This window comes from Lates calcarifer, linkage group LG1, assembly GCF_001640805.2.
Source record: "Lates calcarifer isolate ASB-BC8 linkage group LG1, TLL_Latcal_v3, whole genome shotgun sequence".
NCBI lineage: Eukaryota > Metazoa > Chordata > Actinopteri > Centropomidae > Lates > Lates calcarifer.
Genome location: NC_066833.1, coordinates 12,954,616 through 12,971,664, shown reverse-complemented (window position 1 = coordinate 12,971,664; position 17,049 = coordinate 12,954,616). Strand labels below are relative to the sequence as shown.

Here is a 17,049-nt window from a genome sequence, read left to right as displayed (position 1 = left end):
TGGCTGAGTACCATACATTGTTGTGTTGTTTAATAAGCATTCACTGCAAGACAAGTGCCTTGCTGATGACACTCTGCTGAGTGAGAAAATTACACTCGGTCTCCACTAGAGAACATCACATTTAGAAATAATGCAGAACAGAGACGGATTTGTTCCCAGACACCTTTCAAAATTCCTTTAATGAAAGAAAATATTTAGGAATTATGGGAGATTATACAAGTGTGCAATGGTGTATTCAAGGATTTGTTATGTTGTTTGTTCCCTTTACTGAACATTGTACATTAGAACTGCCTTACTTACTTGCGTTACAATGAACATCAACAGTCAACAGTTCACTTGAATTACAGCTATGAAATACATTTAGAAATTATACACACACACACACACACACACACACACATATATATATATATATATATATATATATATATATATACACATATATATATATATATATACATATATATATATTATTTTATATTTTTATTTATATATATATATATACATATAATATATATATATATATATATATATATATATATATAATATATATATATATACATATAGTTATTCTACTTTGCAAAAAAAAGATTGTAGTAAGGGAGAGAACGCCTCTTGAATAGATGAAGGGGCATTATGGAGGTTGAAAAAAAAGGTTTACAAGAAGCTATCTGCTGTAAGTCCCTGGAAATTACCACAGGCCTGTAAAGGCGTCCCGTTTTCTTCCCTCATCTCTGAGCGATAGGCGGATGTCTCTTTAACAGCTGGGGTTACCGACACACTGGCTCTCAGGCCTGATGAGCTGCTCTCTCTATTTGCTCTGCTCATTCTCCTGAGCACTGTGGCCATCCAGATTAGAGCCTATGGCCCATTAGGCAGCCAGGGAGGTTGGGCAACCTCAGAAGTGTGGCACAAGTGTGTGTGTGTGTGTGTGTGTGCAGGAAGATACACACTAAAAGTAATTCTGGGTAAAAAATAGTCTGTAGGAGAGTTTGCACTCTTGTTCTTCTGTTCTTTATGAGGACCAAATGTTCTAACAAGGACAGAGACCTGAGGAGAATATATTTCACTTTGGCCAATTTGACAAGTTATTTTAAGTTCTTGTTCTTTATTTCAAATATATATTGCCCATTCACAAATTGGAATTAAATAACAAATCTATTTCAAAGATTAGTAAAATTTTTAATGGGAATATACTGTTTAAGCTGTGTGCATAATAATTTAACTATGGAAATGTGTATGGTGCTAAGATCCCTCTGGAGGTGAATCCCACTGGAAAATGACTGAATAAAAGATCAAATGCAAAATATAAATTCCTTAATGTTCAGTCTGTTTGTGATGCTGGCAGGTTGTACATATTTGGCTATAGATGAAATTAGCTTGAAAAGCTTCCTTTGTCATGCTGTAGTACCAGTCTCTGAGTGCACTGTGTTTTATTTTCTCCAGGTCTGAGACACATACACACTGTTGCATGTTGATACAAGCTCATAACACAGTGGTGTACACAGTTGGTGGGGGTGGGGGGGGTGGGGGGGTACAGGGCAACTAAAACATGCAGAGTGTTGTGTCTGGTATGTTGTGCTGGCACACATAAGGAATTTCACAAAAGTGCCAGTACTGATTGTGAGGAGGCTTCCATGTTCCCACTCTGTACTGCCCTTTTGTGGTTTCCTCTCTTGTTTGGTTCACTCTCACTGCTCTCATAGTGTCATTTTTTTTGGTCACAAAAGACCTAAAAGCTCTAAAACCCACTGTACACTACTTCCTCAGCACCAAACAGCAGACAGACACAGTTAGATACTAGCTGGTGAACATAGTGGCGCACTTAGCAGTGTAAAGTGTCAGATATTGCTCTATTGGTGGAGACCAAAAACAGAACTAAAAGGAGTATTGGACTTACAGTCATCAGATGGCTACAAATGTGACTCCATATGATGAGAAGTTTTGCTCCATAATTGTTGCATGTGTAAATAAGAAATAGCCATTGTCTGCTTTGTTTGCTTAGATGCCCTTAGGGCAATAAAAATGAAACCCCTAGCTTAACACTGTGCATGGAAGAGGTCCCAGGGGTCAGTCCACAGCATTGCATGCACCCTTGGCTGTACATTTGTGGGTTAATGCTTTCTATTGTGCTCCATTCTAAGCGGCCTGTGTTTATAGGCCAGAAATCTACATACAAACGCATCATGTAAATCAAAGGCTGAGCTTGATTTTGAAAAACAAATCAGAAGACAAGGCAGGCTGTAAATTGCTGCAGGCAATTTTGAAGCACTGTAATCATGGCTTGTTTTTTAGCAAGCTTTTTTTCCTCTGTCACCATTTTGTGTAATGCTATTTGAAAATATTCAATGTCATACTCGCTTTGGGCAACAGAATGAAGCTTCACATAGATAACTGAGTGTTCCCTCAGGGCCAATGCAATAATCAAGAATAGGAAAATGTGTTTACTGTTGCAGTGCTAAATCCTTTGAGTCTCAAAAGTTTATGATGAGTAACCCTTACCATGGGAAAAAGAAGTGCTCAAATGTCATTAAATCAATGCTGCGTGAATGTCTATAATAAACTGACTCTGTGTTGTATTGTATATTATCTTTAACTGTTACACTAGCACTGGGTGATTAACACAGAGATTTGTAAGTTGATCTTTATTGTGCCAACCCAGAACAACACTGTTTAACTGCTTTCTGAGTCCGTAGACAACAGAGCTTCACAGCCAGTTTAATTACTAATATTTTACTGGGTCAGAGTTGGACTAAACTCAGTTTTTAAAGCTGAATAGCAATACTGTTAATCAGCCATTTTGGAACTTTTTTCTGCCAAACTATAAAAATGTTTATGGATTCTCCCAGAACTGTATTCTTGCTTCCAATTCCCCCTCCCCTTAAAAAGCATTTGTCATTAAAAGCAAAAACTCTCAATTAAAACCGAGGCTCATGAGATTCTTTTAGGTGTGTGCACAGCTCTGATCAGCACGATGCTGGCTTCATTGCAGATTTTACAGAAATGCACCTCAGACACTGATGAGAAACATTTTTGCCTCACTGCAATGAAATTATTTTATCATTGCTTTCTCCATTATGTATTGGACAGCACTAGAGTTTTTATATGGTTCTTTGTGTTGCACATGCACTGTATTTCACTATTTCTTTTTCTGATACTTTTTACTTCTACTCTGCTACAATTTAAAGGCACATATCATACTTTATTGCCCTATTACGTATATATATATATTTTAGTAGTTATTAGTTATTTTGCAGATTCATAAAGTATATGAAATCGAAAAAATAAACAGCGATGTACTATTGTATGTTAAGATAAGAGAATAATATGAGCCACTTCATGGTATATATATTAGCCCCACTTTTACCAGCTGCAACATTCAAGTGATGCCAACATTAATATACCTATAATTATAATCCATTTATATAATTTTCTCAATGCTTAAATAGGCTATTCTGCATGAGGACTATTAGTACTTTAAGTGGATTTTAATACTAATGCTTTTGTACTTTTATGTAGCACAACTGAACACAAGATTTTTAGAATACTTGGAAAAAGTAAATGTTACATAGCCTATAATTTGATCTTTGACAATGACCATTTATTGAAAATGTTTGTGTTAAACATGCACACATCAAAACTAATGTGTTGCTTTATTTGAAGTCATGTCATCACATTTGTCCACTTAGATGAATCAAAAAGAAAATACACCAGCAATTCAACTACTAATAAACAATGTGCATTACAGTTGTAGTGTTTAATGGACTCTGGATTCTCCTTTCAGCCTAAGTTTTTTTTTTCTTTCTGTTTTTTAATCAGTTTGGATTCAATCCACATGTGGGGCAGTTCTGTATGGGCTGGCACTTCATTGTGAACAGGACATTAGTGAGCCCATTAGCGTTATAAAGTCTCATTGTCTCTGTCAGTTGTGCTGATGTGGTCTCGTTCCAGCTCTGTGCTTGTGATGAGTACAGATGGACGGAGCTTGTACTCTCTGGACAGGGGGAAATCATAGCTCACAGTTAGGCCCCCTATACACTACAGTCACACCTCATTGACCACTATTACAGCAAAGGAAACCAAATTATTGCAGGGGGTGGCAGTAGAGGACCTCTTCTTAACAGTTTGCCCTCTTTGATCATCATTCTAAGTCATAACTAGTCTCGCTCTCTGCAGGGATGAGAGATGATTTAAGTCATCTGCAACATGTCCTATTTTACATATTTAGTAGTATCAGAAGTAATAGCATACTAAGTTAAAGCATTCATATTGTAAATGATAGCAGCTGTTAGAGCAGCACTATCTCGTAACCATACACAATATACAGCGAAAGTAAAACATTCCAGCCAAACATCTGCTGACATTTTATAAATAGTTTGGGGGTATAAAGGCATAAAGTAGTGGCAAGTGTGAGAGCAATTAGAAAGTTAAATTCTATGTCTCCATCAATGACACATCTACACACACTGTTACCACTTGTCTAAAGTTTGTATAGAGGCACCACAATATTTATCCACTCTAACCCTTTTTATAGCTGCAATACATCTGCAATGTGATGTTAAGAGCTTGATCCATTTCTGTAGAATGTAAGGCTTCCCTCAAGCTACAGTAGACACAAACAGGCCACTGCGGTCAATATATTCTACCCCACAACCCTCCGTCCTCCAGTATGTTTGCACGTTGTGCTGCACAAAGTCAGTAGTCGGTTGGCAGCTTCTCTGCATTGTCTGGTGATTGGCTGGGAGCTAAGTGATGGTGACGGATTGTGATGTTGATGTATTTACCTCCACTGTGCTGACAGGAAGCTGTTCCTATGTTCTGATTGACTGGGTCTCATCACAGCAGCCAGCATTGCTTTGTTTAACCTGGTCAGGTTGGGGAGGGTTTGCTTACTCACTCGATGAGATGTCCATGAAGATGAGAGGAAGACCTTCCCTAATCTTGGCTGACATTGGTGGCTTGGCAAGCAGAGCAGCTCACTGTTGCACTGCAAATGGATGGAAATTAAGCTAAACTTTCTCTGAGATAAAGTTTGCCATACTAACATACTGACCATGAAATGCCTATTCCACATCAGCTCTGGTGTAATGCCTATTACCTGTTAAATATCTCATTTTTTCTCAGAAAGTTGTGAATTGATGACATCATACAAACAGAAAATCCACCAAAGAATTCAAAGTCAGTTCTTCCAGTCCACAGTAAATGTGATCAAACCAGTCTCCCCAAGGAGGAAACCAGAGCATTACAACTTGAATGGAGGGATTTATTAGATGACACTTTTTACAGTTAGTCCGTCGACAGTAGACAGACTATTATTCACTTTCCACGGAGCAGCCTCAGGATTTGTCTCCAGATTACATCATCGCCACAGTCTGTCTGCAGTTCAACTTAAGAGGAAACTTGTTCAGATTTATTGATTCAAACTACAAGTTTTCCTTTTAACTTCTGGTAAAGGGAATGAATGAATGAATGAATGACTATAGGTCTATACTATGACATTAAGTCCACATAATGCACTGGGTGTCTTTTAATGTATAAACTGTAATTAAATGGGCAGCTTGATGTTCATGTACAGGGCTCAAAATTCAGTGTTTAAACAAAAGTGAATACATTGTTTGTTTGTTTTTTTGTTGTTGTTTTTTTTATTTTTTTTTTTAGGTTTCATTGTTCATTCATTTCAAAGGGATCTCCAACAAGAAAGGTCTGAATTTAGTATTTAGAATAAAGTATTTAATTTACCAAACCCTGTGCGAGAAACATGTCACACTCTTCATCTTTTACAACCCCACATTTTACATGGCATAAAAACAGACAGAGAACGTTGTTCAGATGAGGTTCGTTAGGTCAAAATCATATCCCGCAGGGCCACAAGTATATTTTAGCATTTCTAGGTCCTTGTGGAAAAATTTCGGAAGCCCTGCACCTGAACCAGTAGAAAACACACACACACACACACACACACACACACACACACGCCATTGCCTTGTCAGCTAACCCCCTCTAGTGCCGAGCATCCTGCACAGATGCGCACAGTCTCCCGTTGTAGCCGCCGCTTCAGCTGCTCCTCCGCTGCATCCCAGTCATTCCTCCATTCACCGTCCGCATCTCGCCGCTGCAGCGGACCGGGGCTGGAGGCAGGGAGCTGGGCAGTCCGCGGCACGTTCCCGCGCTAACAACAGGATATCTGAAGTCTGTCACGACTCTGTGCGCCAGGGAGACGCACTAGACTGATAAGGGTATTTTAGAGTATCTTTGAAACAATGTAATAACGGTGACTGAAGTCCGTGGGATATTTTCAAAGTTGTTAGGAGCCAAGTGTTCCTTCTCTTGTATACACATTTGGTATTACTTTAGATATTTACGCGACTTTTATCCAAATTGAGCGTCGTCTCCGCCGCTGCCACGAGGTAAAGGATGGATCCCCTGTTTCGTCACCCGGCAGTTCTCTTCAACCGGGAACAAATGTAAGGACCAGGATCAGTGGATCGGTGCTTTTTTTGGAGGATCGAGCCGCGTTACTCTCTGACCACGTTACCTCTCGCCCAGAAGTACCTCAGATAAAGCCGGTGATAGATGTTGCAGCAGACATGAGTTTTGGGAAGAGATTTTTCCTCGTTTCACTGTGTCTTGGAATTGTCCTCACTCGCTTCAGCCAGTGCAACCAAGGTGAGGCAAACCCACAGAGTTTAACGGTCCACTCATGGCATACCCGAGTTTGTTTCGCCTCTATACTGACGATTTATTTACTCTTAGAATGTTTTTCCACTTCCCTCATACTTCTAAACATGTTCAGTGTGGACACTGTTTGGGATCCACACTGCGCTGCTTTTACTGTAACAATCAATAAAGAACACGACCCCAGCGATGTAAGTAGTTAAACCAATCAACTAATATCAATGAGAACAAATCACCACCGAGAAAAGGTCCGGCATTACTGACATTCATACATATAGTGTGCTTTATCTGAGAAGTGTGAAATGCGGGAGTCAACACTTTTTGCCTTTGTCTATAGCTGCCGTCTTTGTTTTATAAATGGAAAATAAAAAGGTGGAGAAAACCTACTCGGATATCAAATATAACAGCTGTATATTCCTTTTTAAAAAATGTAATCTTGTGTAATTACTTCTATTACTTCTAATAATCTCAAATTAAGCATTCTGGTTGCACTGAAATGCACCATGACTCAATCCAAAGATTTGAAGTTTAAGAATTATTTTCTCAGTAGAGTTGAATGATTCTCTCAGTTCAGCTCAGTTTTTATCTAACCACTGAATCAGATAATAAAACAAAACAAAAAAAGACACTTCGTATGGAAATCAGCTGCTGAAGTGAGAACCCTGAGGCTTCTTTAATTACTCATTCTACATTTTTCACACACACACACACATACACAGGCAGTAGAGCAACCAAAGAATCATTAAGTGGCTGACAGTGTGAGAATGTGTGAGAGCAGACCGGCATGTCTGTTTAGTGCTGCGGCAGATTTTGTACAGACATGCATGAAATGGTTCTGAGCTGCAGAGGATACATTTATTCAGTGAGAGTGTGTGTGTATGTGGAGTGAGTATGTACTTGTATTCACTGCTTTAAGGCACATTACACATAGGTGTGCTGTGTATTCCTGTGATGGCATGTGGTGTGGGTATAGTGTGCAACTGTGTGTCTCTGTGTGTGATTGTGTACACAGGGCAACACTTCTGTATATGAACTTCTTTTGCATAAGCTTTTCAGTCCACCTGTCTATGTCAGTGTGTGTGGGTATGGTCAGGCGCTTTTCTGTGAGTGTGCTTTGAGTGTGCTTCTTCTTGGCTCCACGTGCACACACACACACACACACACAGCTGCAGCATGAGGTTTAAAATAGTCTTATTGATTGTGCGGGGACACAGCAGGATCTGCCCCCCCAGGTTATATTTTATTGTTCTCTGAGTTCAATAAGAGTGATGCTACTCCCTGTTCTCCGAGACAGCTGCTACATAACAGCCTCACTCTGTGTTTTTCTCTGCCACAGATTGAATGATTGAACTGATGTCTGCTTTCTATTGTACTTTAGTCTCTCATATTGACTTGTCTGGGACCTCAGCAGCACAATTGCAGTCGTTGTTTACCACAAAGTGGTAGCTCAGTATGGAAAAACTGATAATAGCTCTGATGACAAAGAAAAGTGTCTCATTAGGTGGTGAGGTATTAATGTTTCTGCCCTTGCCACATCACATCAGTTTCTTAGTGTTTTGCTTTTATATTGGTCGATTTAAATTCAGACTGTGTACTGCAGCTCAGTTGTGCACAGACTTGATATTTTGGGACAACTGGATGCTTGGTTTGCATTGCCATTGAAGAGACTGTACATTGCACAAGGGCATGGATGCCATTGACTGTCTCAACCTTTCCACCCAGTTTACATTAAGATCCAACCTCATGAGAAGACAGGAAAACATGTATATGTTTTTTCCTGCTCAGCTACTGTATACACTGTGTGTAGGCAGGGGACAAAACTCAACACTGTTACTTGGGGGCGCCTTAATGTAGTTTGATGCTACTGGACACAGACAAACAGAACTCCAAAGATCAGGGATTTCGCTCACAAAATTGGGTAAGATGTCAGCTGTTAGGAGAACAATAAAAACCAATCTCCTTTTTGCTTCTCGCTTGTGTGCCCCCCTCACAGCAACATATCAGACAATCCCCAACATCAACCCAGCTGGGATTGCAGACAGTTATTAACAAGGCTCTACTCACTCACTTCCAAGTTTGAACACCACCACCACAATCAGTCAATCGCTTCCCATTATCTTTACTTGTGTTCATTTCTCCCATTTTCCTTCCCTCTGAAGAAACCATATTTATTATAGTAAATGTTTACAAATCTCATTCACTAACCTGATATCTTGAGCCCTTGCTGAATTTTCCTGCACAGAAGATTGCTTGGACCCAGTAAATTGCAAGATTGTATCCTTGTTCCACACTTCTGATGTTTGTTCAGATTGTTTTTCACTTTTCCTGCATGCAAAATCAAGAAAGCAATCCATTTTTGGAAAGCACCACATATGATTTCAGTCAGCAAAACATGGCAGAAAACCATTAAGTTGAGCTGCTTACAGTTGCTTTCTGCGCAACTAGAATGGATCTAGCTATAACATCAACAGAGAAATAATAATTCTCCTCTTTACACTGATTTGTGTGGAGGACTGATTAAAACGTCTAATCTCACTGGTGCCACCCGCAGAGTACTGATATCACCATCACTACTAGGTGTAGAGGAAGGAGATTTTCAACAGCAGTGTGCTGTCAAAGAAAATCAATCAACCAGCCAATCCAGAGCAGTCACGAAAATGTTTACTCTGCACCTCTGACTCACAGCCCACTGTGTATATTTGTGTGTCACATACGTGTGAATGCTCATTACACAGAAGCAAGAACATAGTGTGTATTCACAGTCAGTTTCAGTATGCATGCGTTTAGGCTCTATTTGAAAGTACTACTTTTCAAATGTATTTTATCATTCAAATTCAAATTCACCTTTAACACAGGAGATGCATTTTCTTCTGATTTTTCTCCATGTATGTCCACAGCTGCACACATACGGTTAATGATGTAAGGTCTGTAAAATTTTGTTTATGTCTGTCTAATGGGTCTCAGTTTTAACCTTATTATTGTTAAGCGGAGTACATGCTGCTACATGTAATGAAAAGTCTTCCCATGTTGGTCCCATGCCTAGAGAGAAAGAGGTGACTCCAGGCAGTTAACTTAGTCAAGGTTCGGCTTCCTCAAAGTCATTCCAGTATTAAGGTAATGATTGTTGTACTGTATGTGAGCTTTATGGCCACCTGGTGAACAAGATCTACTTCATACTTTACTCTTGAGGAAGATAACTCCTTCCAAACTCATGAATGCTCAGGCAAATATGCCTCAGTGAATGCGGTTTAATTTTGAAATGTTGTTTATATGAATTAGCTTAAAGGGGCACACTGGTAGTGTTGCATGCAAAACATACCTTAAGGTTCATCACAACTGTTTGAGTTACGGTAAAAGTAAAAGTAAAAGGTTAAAGTAACTACGCAGCCTTGGTACACCCACACACGTGTTGTCACTTGTTTTGCCTAATTTAAAATTTGGAAAATTACCAAATGATTTGTTTGTCAGCTGCAGTGTTGCCATAAATACTCAAACTGTGCTTTTCTCTATAATTATATTCAATCATCCATCCATTATCTATACCGCTTATCCGTTAAGGGTTGCGGGGGGGCTGGAGCCTATCCCAGCTATCATTGGGCGAGAGGCAGGGTACACCCTGTATGGATCTTATGATTATATCATAAAGGATCATTTAAAGCTTATTTCATTGTGGCCACTTCTAGCTTTAACCTAATCAGTGATGTCTCTGCAGGTGTTTTGCCTTTGAAACAAAACTGAAAGGCAGTTTGTGACATTACTTATGGAGGTGTGGTCAGACCTACAACATGTTATCACTCAGCATTGTAGCAGCAGTACTTGAGCCGGTGCAGAATGGCTAATTTACATTTTATTGGCATGAATTCCCTTCACTAATCTCTCATTTAAAAACACTTACAGCCTACATCACATCTAATCAAGCACATTCAAAGATTTGCTTTGCTGTCATTTATTATGTTGCCCAATGTTTGATCTTGGTGGAGTGTGGAGACATTTTGAAAATCCTGTCATGCCTGTCAGGTTGTCTCTGCTATGGATAGTTTCCCATTTCACAGTATATCATCTCCTCATCTGCTGAGAGCCCAGCACTTTGTTTACACCGCTGTTTGTTTACACCAAATGACAATGTGCAGTTGTCACTGAAATACTCCCCAAAATCAATTTCCACGAGTCTCTATTCATCAAATGCTGTTATTTGTCTTTTAACAAGGCTTGCTGTTTACCAGAATGGGCTAGTAGAGAGCTTGCAAATTAAAACATAATGATTTTGTTTTGAGAGACTTTGCCTTTTCAACCACAGTAGTCTTACCAAAAAGAAGAAAAAAAGAAATCTGCTGCATATAAACATATTTCATTTATCTTTCACCACAACAGAATTCATATAATGTACCAAATCAGTCACAATGATTAATGTTTAAAGAGCCATACTGTGTTCTCAGTTCATGCTACTTTTTATAATGCAACAAATCAAGTGATTCTTTGATTCAGGACAGTCCTATGTAGACCCATTACCCCTCTAAGAAAAAAACCTTCAAAGAAGCATTCGTTTGTAGGTTTACATGCTATTCTTAAACAAAGTAATGACACCTGTGCCACTGTTGTCTGACTACTCAAACTGCTCCAAATTGAAATTTACATGAAGTAACAGTGGATGAGACTGCCTTTGGGTCTGTTGTTAGTGCTGTAGTTATTTTAGGGTGTTTGTGTGGCCTGCGAGGGCTGTAGGCCAGACAGGAGATGTCATCGTTCTACTGGAGCTCCATATATTTATGAGTTGGCCAGCTCATGTTCTATTTATATCTAACCAGTGGAAGTCCCGGAGGACTCTGAGCTCCAGGCAGGGTCTGTGGGTGCCTCGCTGAAAGATGACTCTATGGAGGGATAGAGAGAGAGAAACAGAGAAAGAGGATGGATGGATATGCATCCTATGCAGGCAGTTTCAGGGGACACTGGTAGGTACTCTTAAACTGGAATACACATACGGACTAGTGAAAATGCACAAACATGAAAATATGTGCTTACATGCGCACACACATACACACCACACTTGTTATCCGAAAACTTTGTAACTACATTTTTTATTTAAAAAAAACTGTGAAATATTATAAACACAGAATCATACGCACCTTGGTGGAGAATTGGCCTTCTGTACACTGATGCTGGTGTCAGCTCACACTAGTAACTGCTGTAATGTCAGTTCAAAAGAGTGTTAGCATACTAGAAGTGTTTCATTTCAAAGTATCTTTCACTTTTTGCAGAACTCAAGCACAACCTTCATGGTGTCACACTTTTTACGATATGGCCCGTTTTGGCCGGTTTTGCAAAGACTGATCCAAACACCTCAAAAAGCCCTTCTATCAAGATCTGTTTTTCTTAGCTCTTATTAAGTTGGACACACAATGTTTTCACCCTACAGTGCAGTGTTCTCTGCTGGATATGCCAACCTTGCCTATTAATGTACATCAACTGTTCTGTATTTATGGCAAAGTGAGGTGTGAACTGTTCACTGCAGTGAGCAACATGGCCAACTCTCAATAATTAGGCCTTTCTCCAGGGACCGTGCTGCCTACCTGCCCACCGTAGCCTAATGGTGTCCATTAACACTACTGGCAGTGCCAGCTAGTCTTCCAGCCTGGCACTGGCACTGACATGGCACAGACCTGGCGCTGGTGGGCAGAAGAAGACACACAGCGCTGGAACTGATCCAGATTCAGTCATCATGGAGGAAATATTAAACTAAGCTAGCTGAGCGCAGAGGATGGAATGGAACGATGAAAGAATCAGCATGAATCCTTCCCTTGCTGTGTTGGACATGACAGTCAATCAATCAACTACAATCAATGTCCATTTTCCACATTTTATCACAGATTGATGTTACACAACAGGAGTTATTAAGTGCTTTACATTGGCTGTTCTAAAAAGCTCAGAGTTTTTTTAGTCTTTACCATGAAATATCATCTGTTGCTCATGATTAGATATGCTTAATGTTTTCATTTTTTTCTGGACTAAACAGGAGAAACATGTAGGTAGCGTGAGCACTGATGGTCATTGTGGTAAGACAAAGAGAAGAGCATCACCTACTCGAACTTTCTCAACAAAAAATCGGAGGAGAATGTTTTGTTCTGGTCCCAGTGTTTGTTTGAATTGAAACAAGGCCACAGCAATGTAGGGGTTGCGAAGGTAATTATTTAGAGTCTCCCAAATTATTATCATAATGCATATTGGTCAAGCCATAGTTAAAAATAGTACATAGGTCAAACACTATAACTTGTGTCACACTCGCTTCTCTTTTTCTCTCACAGCATATGTTATCTTGAATTCTTAGGAAAGTATATTTATCTGCCCGTTAATAGCTCACTTATAATCAAGGTTGCAGAAAGTTCACATGATCATTATGTTTTCAATGCATTCCTGACACACCAGATTCCTCATACTGCGACCTTAATAGCTAAATGAACTCATAGAGAATCATCACCCATGAGTGTTGTGAGTGTTTATTATGATGAAAAAGCATGTTCTTATGAGAATAATAAATCATCAGTGCCTTGTAACTCTTGATGTTTCCCCGGTGCATTAGACATATGGCAGTTGCAGTGAAGTCTAAAGATGTTTTTCCATACATATATAGGCTATATAACTTTGATCTTTGGTTTTAAAGGGTATTTTGTGAATCATCTGGCAACTATTATGTTAGAGAATACTGTATCTGTTACTGAGCACCTCACCCTTTTTTGCCTGTGTTGTAATTCTGGGGTCCCATATTTTGGATGGTTTTTCTTAATTCTTGGATGTTGTGTTACACCCGTTTGATTTGAACCTAAACAGGTGTTACATTGTGTCTGTAGTGTGTCTTATAGCAGTTCTCTGGGAGATGAGTGGAAGTTGGGGAGTATTTAGTTGTGTATGACAGACGCATACACACAAACACAATGAAAACCTTACTGAGCAGATACAGACAATCACTGTCAGCAAAGCTCCACCAGGGGTGTACTGGCTCATAACTGGGAGACAGAGAGATTTGAAAATCTCCCTTCTTCCTTTCCGCTTGCCTTGATCTTGTCAGAGCTCATACATAGAGATATAAATATCACTTTTCTTTTGCTTTGACATTGTAATGATAATTGCAAATGATAATATCACAGCATTGAAACTTCTTCCTTTGATGTACATTTGGTTGTATTAACTAGCTATCCCAGAGCAATCATGTTAATGGAGATTTACTCAGGAAAGATTGTCACTGATAGAGATTTGTGTTGGTATAATGAGCCCCCTAAGGACCACTTACACAGCTCTAAGTGGACATTCATGACTGACTGGCACTTAACACTCAGTCATTATGCAAGTAGAAAATACACTATGATTTGTCAGAAATCAGAGTTGGTATTAAACGTGTGATTGTCAGCATAATATATAAGATCTAACTCAACGGCTGGTCAAGGGCAAGTTTAAAGATGAAAATTTTGGCTACTGATGAGTAGATTCTATAATGATGACTCATAGCATGAGAAAGAAATGATTGGCTTTAAACAAGTCTCTTGAGTGTAGTGTTGTTTTTCTGCCAGCTATCACTCTCTCCCTGAATACCAACTGTTTTCTTACACCTACTTCATGAGGCAGTGCATCTACATGTAAAAAAGACCTAACTGTATTGTTATTACAGCACATACTGTGCATTTGGCACAGATTGGATTTTAAAAATGTAACAAAGTCTATTGACTATTGTTGTCACAAGTGTAGGTAAAAACTTTTTTTTAATTTAGTGGTATTATTCTAGCATCATACTGTAAATTTAGGGAGCCATATCTGCTCCTTTTCACTGTAAATCACTTGTCACTGGGAGAGACATTTCACTCCTGAATAATTAAATCTACTGTCCTTGAGATAAAGACAAAATATTGTCAAGGATGGCAATATTTTCCAGGGTAAAACTGCATTGTTTTTTAACACCACCTCGAAGGTTAGAATCAACTGACAACTATGCTATCATGTTATACCAAGATTAATATCTCTGTATATTAAACCCTGGGAAAAATTTACATACATAGAGCTCTAATTTACATAAAACAGTCTTGATTAATATTCCCCACAATGAAATGCATATTTACATGGCATAGAAATGGTTAAAGATGGAATTATCCCTGATTATATCTCATGAACAGTCTCAGTCATAGGCAGAAGAAGAGCATATTGTTGTGAGTGTGACTGAAGTAAATCTGTGGGTGGGAGCGAAGGATGGCAGGTAAGGGAATGGGCTGTTGACAGCAATCTGACTGCAATCCATCAGTCCCCAAATTGTGTCGCAAGTAGCAAAAATGTTGCTCTCACTGTGTACCCCACCACGCTGATAAATATTCATCCGAGAAACTCATTTCTGTTAATATAAAAAATGTCTAAATGAACACGTTTATGACTGATATTTCAATTTCCAGTGTGAAAATAGGACTTTTTGTGTGTTGACAGATTGCTAATGGTCGTATTTCCCCCTCTCCTCTTTTTCCCATTTCAGTTGTGCTGCTGGATACGACATCTGTGCTTGGAGAGCTTGGATGGAAGACATATCCTATAAATGGGGTAAGAAGGGTAACTCTTCTCCAGATTGTATTTCATTTGGTGTTACTGTCCACTGTTCAAAATGCATGGTAATTGCTGCTCAATAAGATCAATTATATTGATGTTAACAGGACAGAATGGGTGGCAGTGATCTATTTCATATTCACATCCTTGTTTTTGTTCAGACCTCTCTGTCCACATGGGAAATACAGTAACTTGGAAACAGATAATGAGCCATGGTCTCTAGGGAAGCCCCCCCGTGCGCTGTTCAATCTTCACCTATCAGTTTCTGTCCTGTTTTGTGTCCCTTTAGGGTTACAGAAATATTTCACTTGCTTTTTAAATGTTAGCCAAAGGGAAGTATATAGATTGGCAGTCACTTAAGGCTGTACTTAGAAAACTAATTGAAAAATGTTGTATCAATATTTTGACTGTATTAATTATACATTGTTACGATGGCAAGACCACCAACACCAATTCCAAAACACCTTTCTATCTGCCATCCCTCCAGTTCTTCATCTTCAGGAGGGCACAGAAAAGCAGGGTTAAAAAAAAACATCAGTGGTGTAAAAACTTCAACATGTTCAAGCCTTGATTTAATCTCCAGTTGCCTCTTGCTTACTAGAGAAACAATGACTGCATTAACTTTGCCTTATTCTGTAATTTTGTCAGTTAGCTACCCAAAGGGATATTTTCATGTTGTTCTGGCAGTAAGTGCCTCCAGCTCCACAGCAGTAATCTGCCCATCTGAAAATCTGAGAAACAGCAGTGAGTGCCAAGCTGAGGGTATACTGGCATCATAAAATATAGATGTGCTGACAACAAACTATAATGTCCTCAGATCAAAACCTTCATGTTTTGATCTCTGTGCTGTCAGAAGACCTGGAAGATTGAAAATGTCATCTTGTTGCTGTCTCTATACCCATTAACTACAGCACAACGCAATTCAAAATGGAGAATTATTACAGGAAAAAGGCTCTCCTACTGTGTCCATGCCACTCTGGGTTCGGTCCATGTTTAGCCACGTTTAATCCCCATATTGTTAGGATATAAGGGTTGCCATTCAGTGGTTTCTTGTCAGTAAATGCCTGGGGCATTTAATCTTCTTCTATGTAGCACCTTGTCAAGTATAAAGTGCTTTACTTAACGAGGTAACTGCTTGTATTTGCAGTTTCGATCTATGTCATACCTCATCAGTTGTGATCTCTTAGGACAGTTTTTTCCTTGATATAAGAGATTTATAAGTAAGTTGATAACCCATGGCACTCGACTGAGATATTTTGTGTCAGAAGTCTCTGATATCTGTTGAGCAGAAAAATCTTGCTTGGATTTTTTTTTTCCAATATTTAATTCAAAGTGGGTGCAGTGGTTAGCAGTGTCGCCTCACAGCAGGAAGGTTCTGCCCAGGGCTTTTCTGTGTTCTCAGCGGGATGGACATTTAATTTACAGTGATCTAGTCAATTACCTTCTGTATATCCATGGTTACATTAAGAACAGGAATTGCTAGAAGCCAATGCAACATGATGTTCTATGGTGCAGATTCTCCCACGTGTAATATAGGTATAATATAATGCCGTCCAACTTCAGTAATGAAACAGCGTTGAGAAATAGCTCATAATCACTGACTCTGATGATAATGTCATCTGTGGCGCCAAAACTCCGAACATATATGTAAAAAGTAGAAAAATGAAAATCTGCTGTTCTTACACAACCAAGCAATATGAAGTTGATGTCTCAAAGCAGTAATACTTATACTAGCAGTTGCCAACAACACAGAGCTAGGATACATATAGCATATTAGCTAGCCAATAAACTTGATATCGGCTG

The 17,049-nt window shown here is 39.1% G+C and overlaps 1 protein-coding gene across 2 annotated transcripts in view; it reads left to right on the top strand.

Moving 5' to 3' along the window:
* The first annotated feature begins 5,944 nt into the window (after window positions 1-5,944).
* The window catches only part of LOC108900553 (ephrin type-A receptor 6), a 188,157-nt gene continuing 177,052 nt past the window's right edge, over window positions 5,945-17,049 (top strand). The window contains exons 1-2 of one of the 2 annotated variants that reach the window (XM_051070334.1): window positions 5,945-6,666; window positions 15,179-15,243. In XM_051070334.1, coding sequence (XP_050926291.1) covers window positions 6,588-6,666; window positions 15,179-15,243 — 144 coding nt within the window. In that variant the 5' untranslated portion in view covers window positions 5,945-6,587. Of the gene's footprint in view, window positions 6,667-15,178; window positions 15,244-17,049 lie in introns of those variants that run through there. The other variant, XM_051070323.1, reaches the window with a different exon arrangement.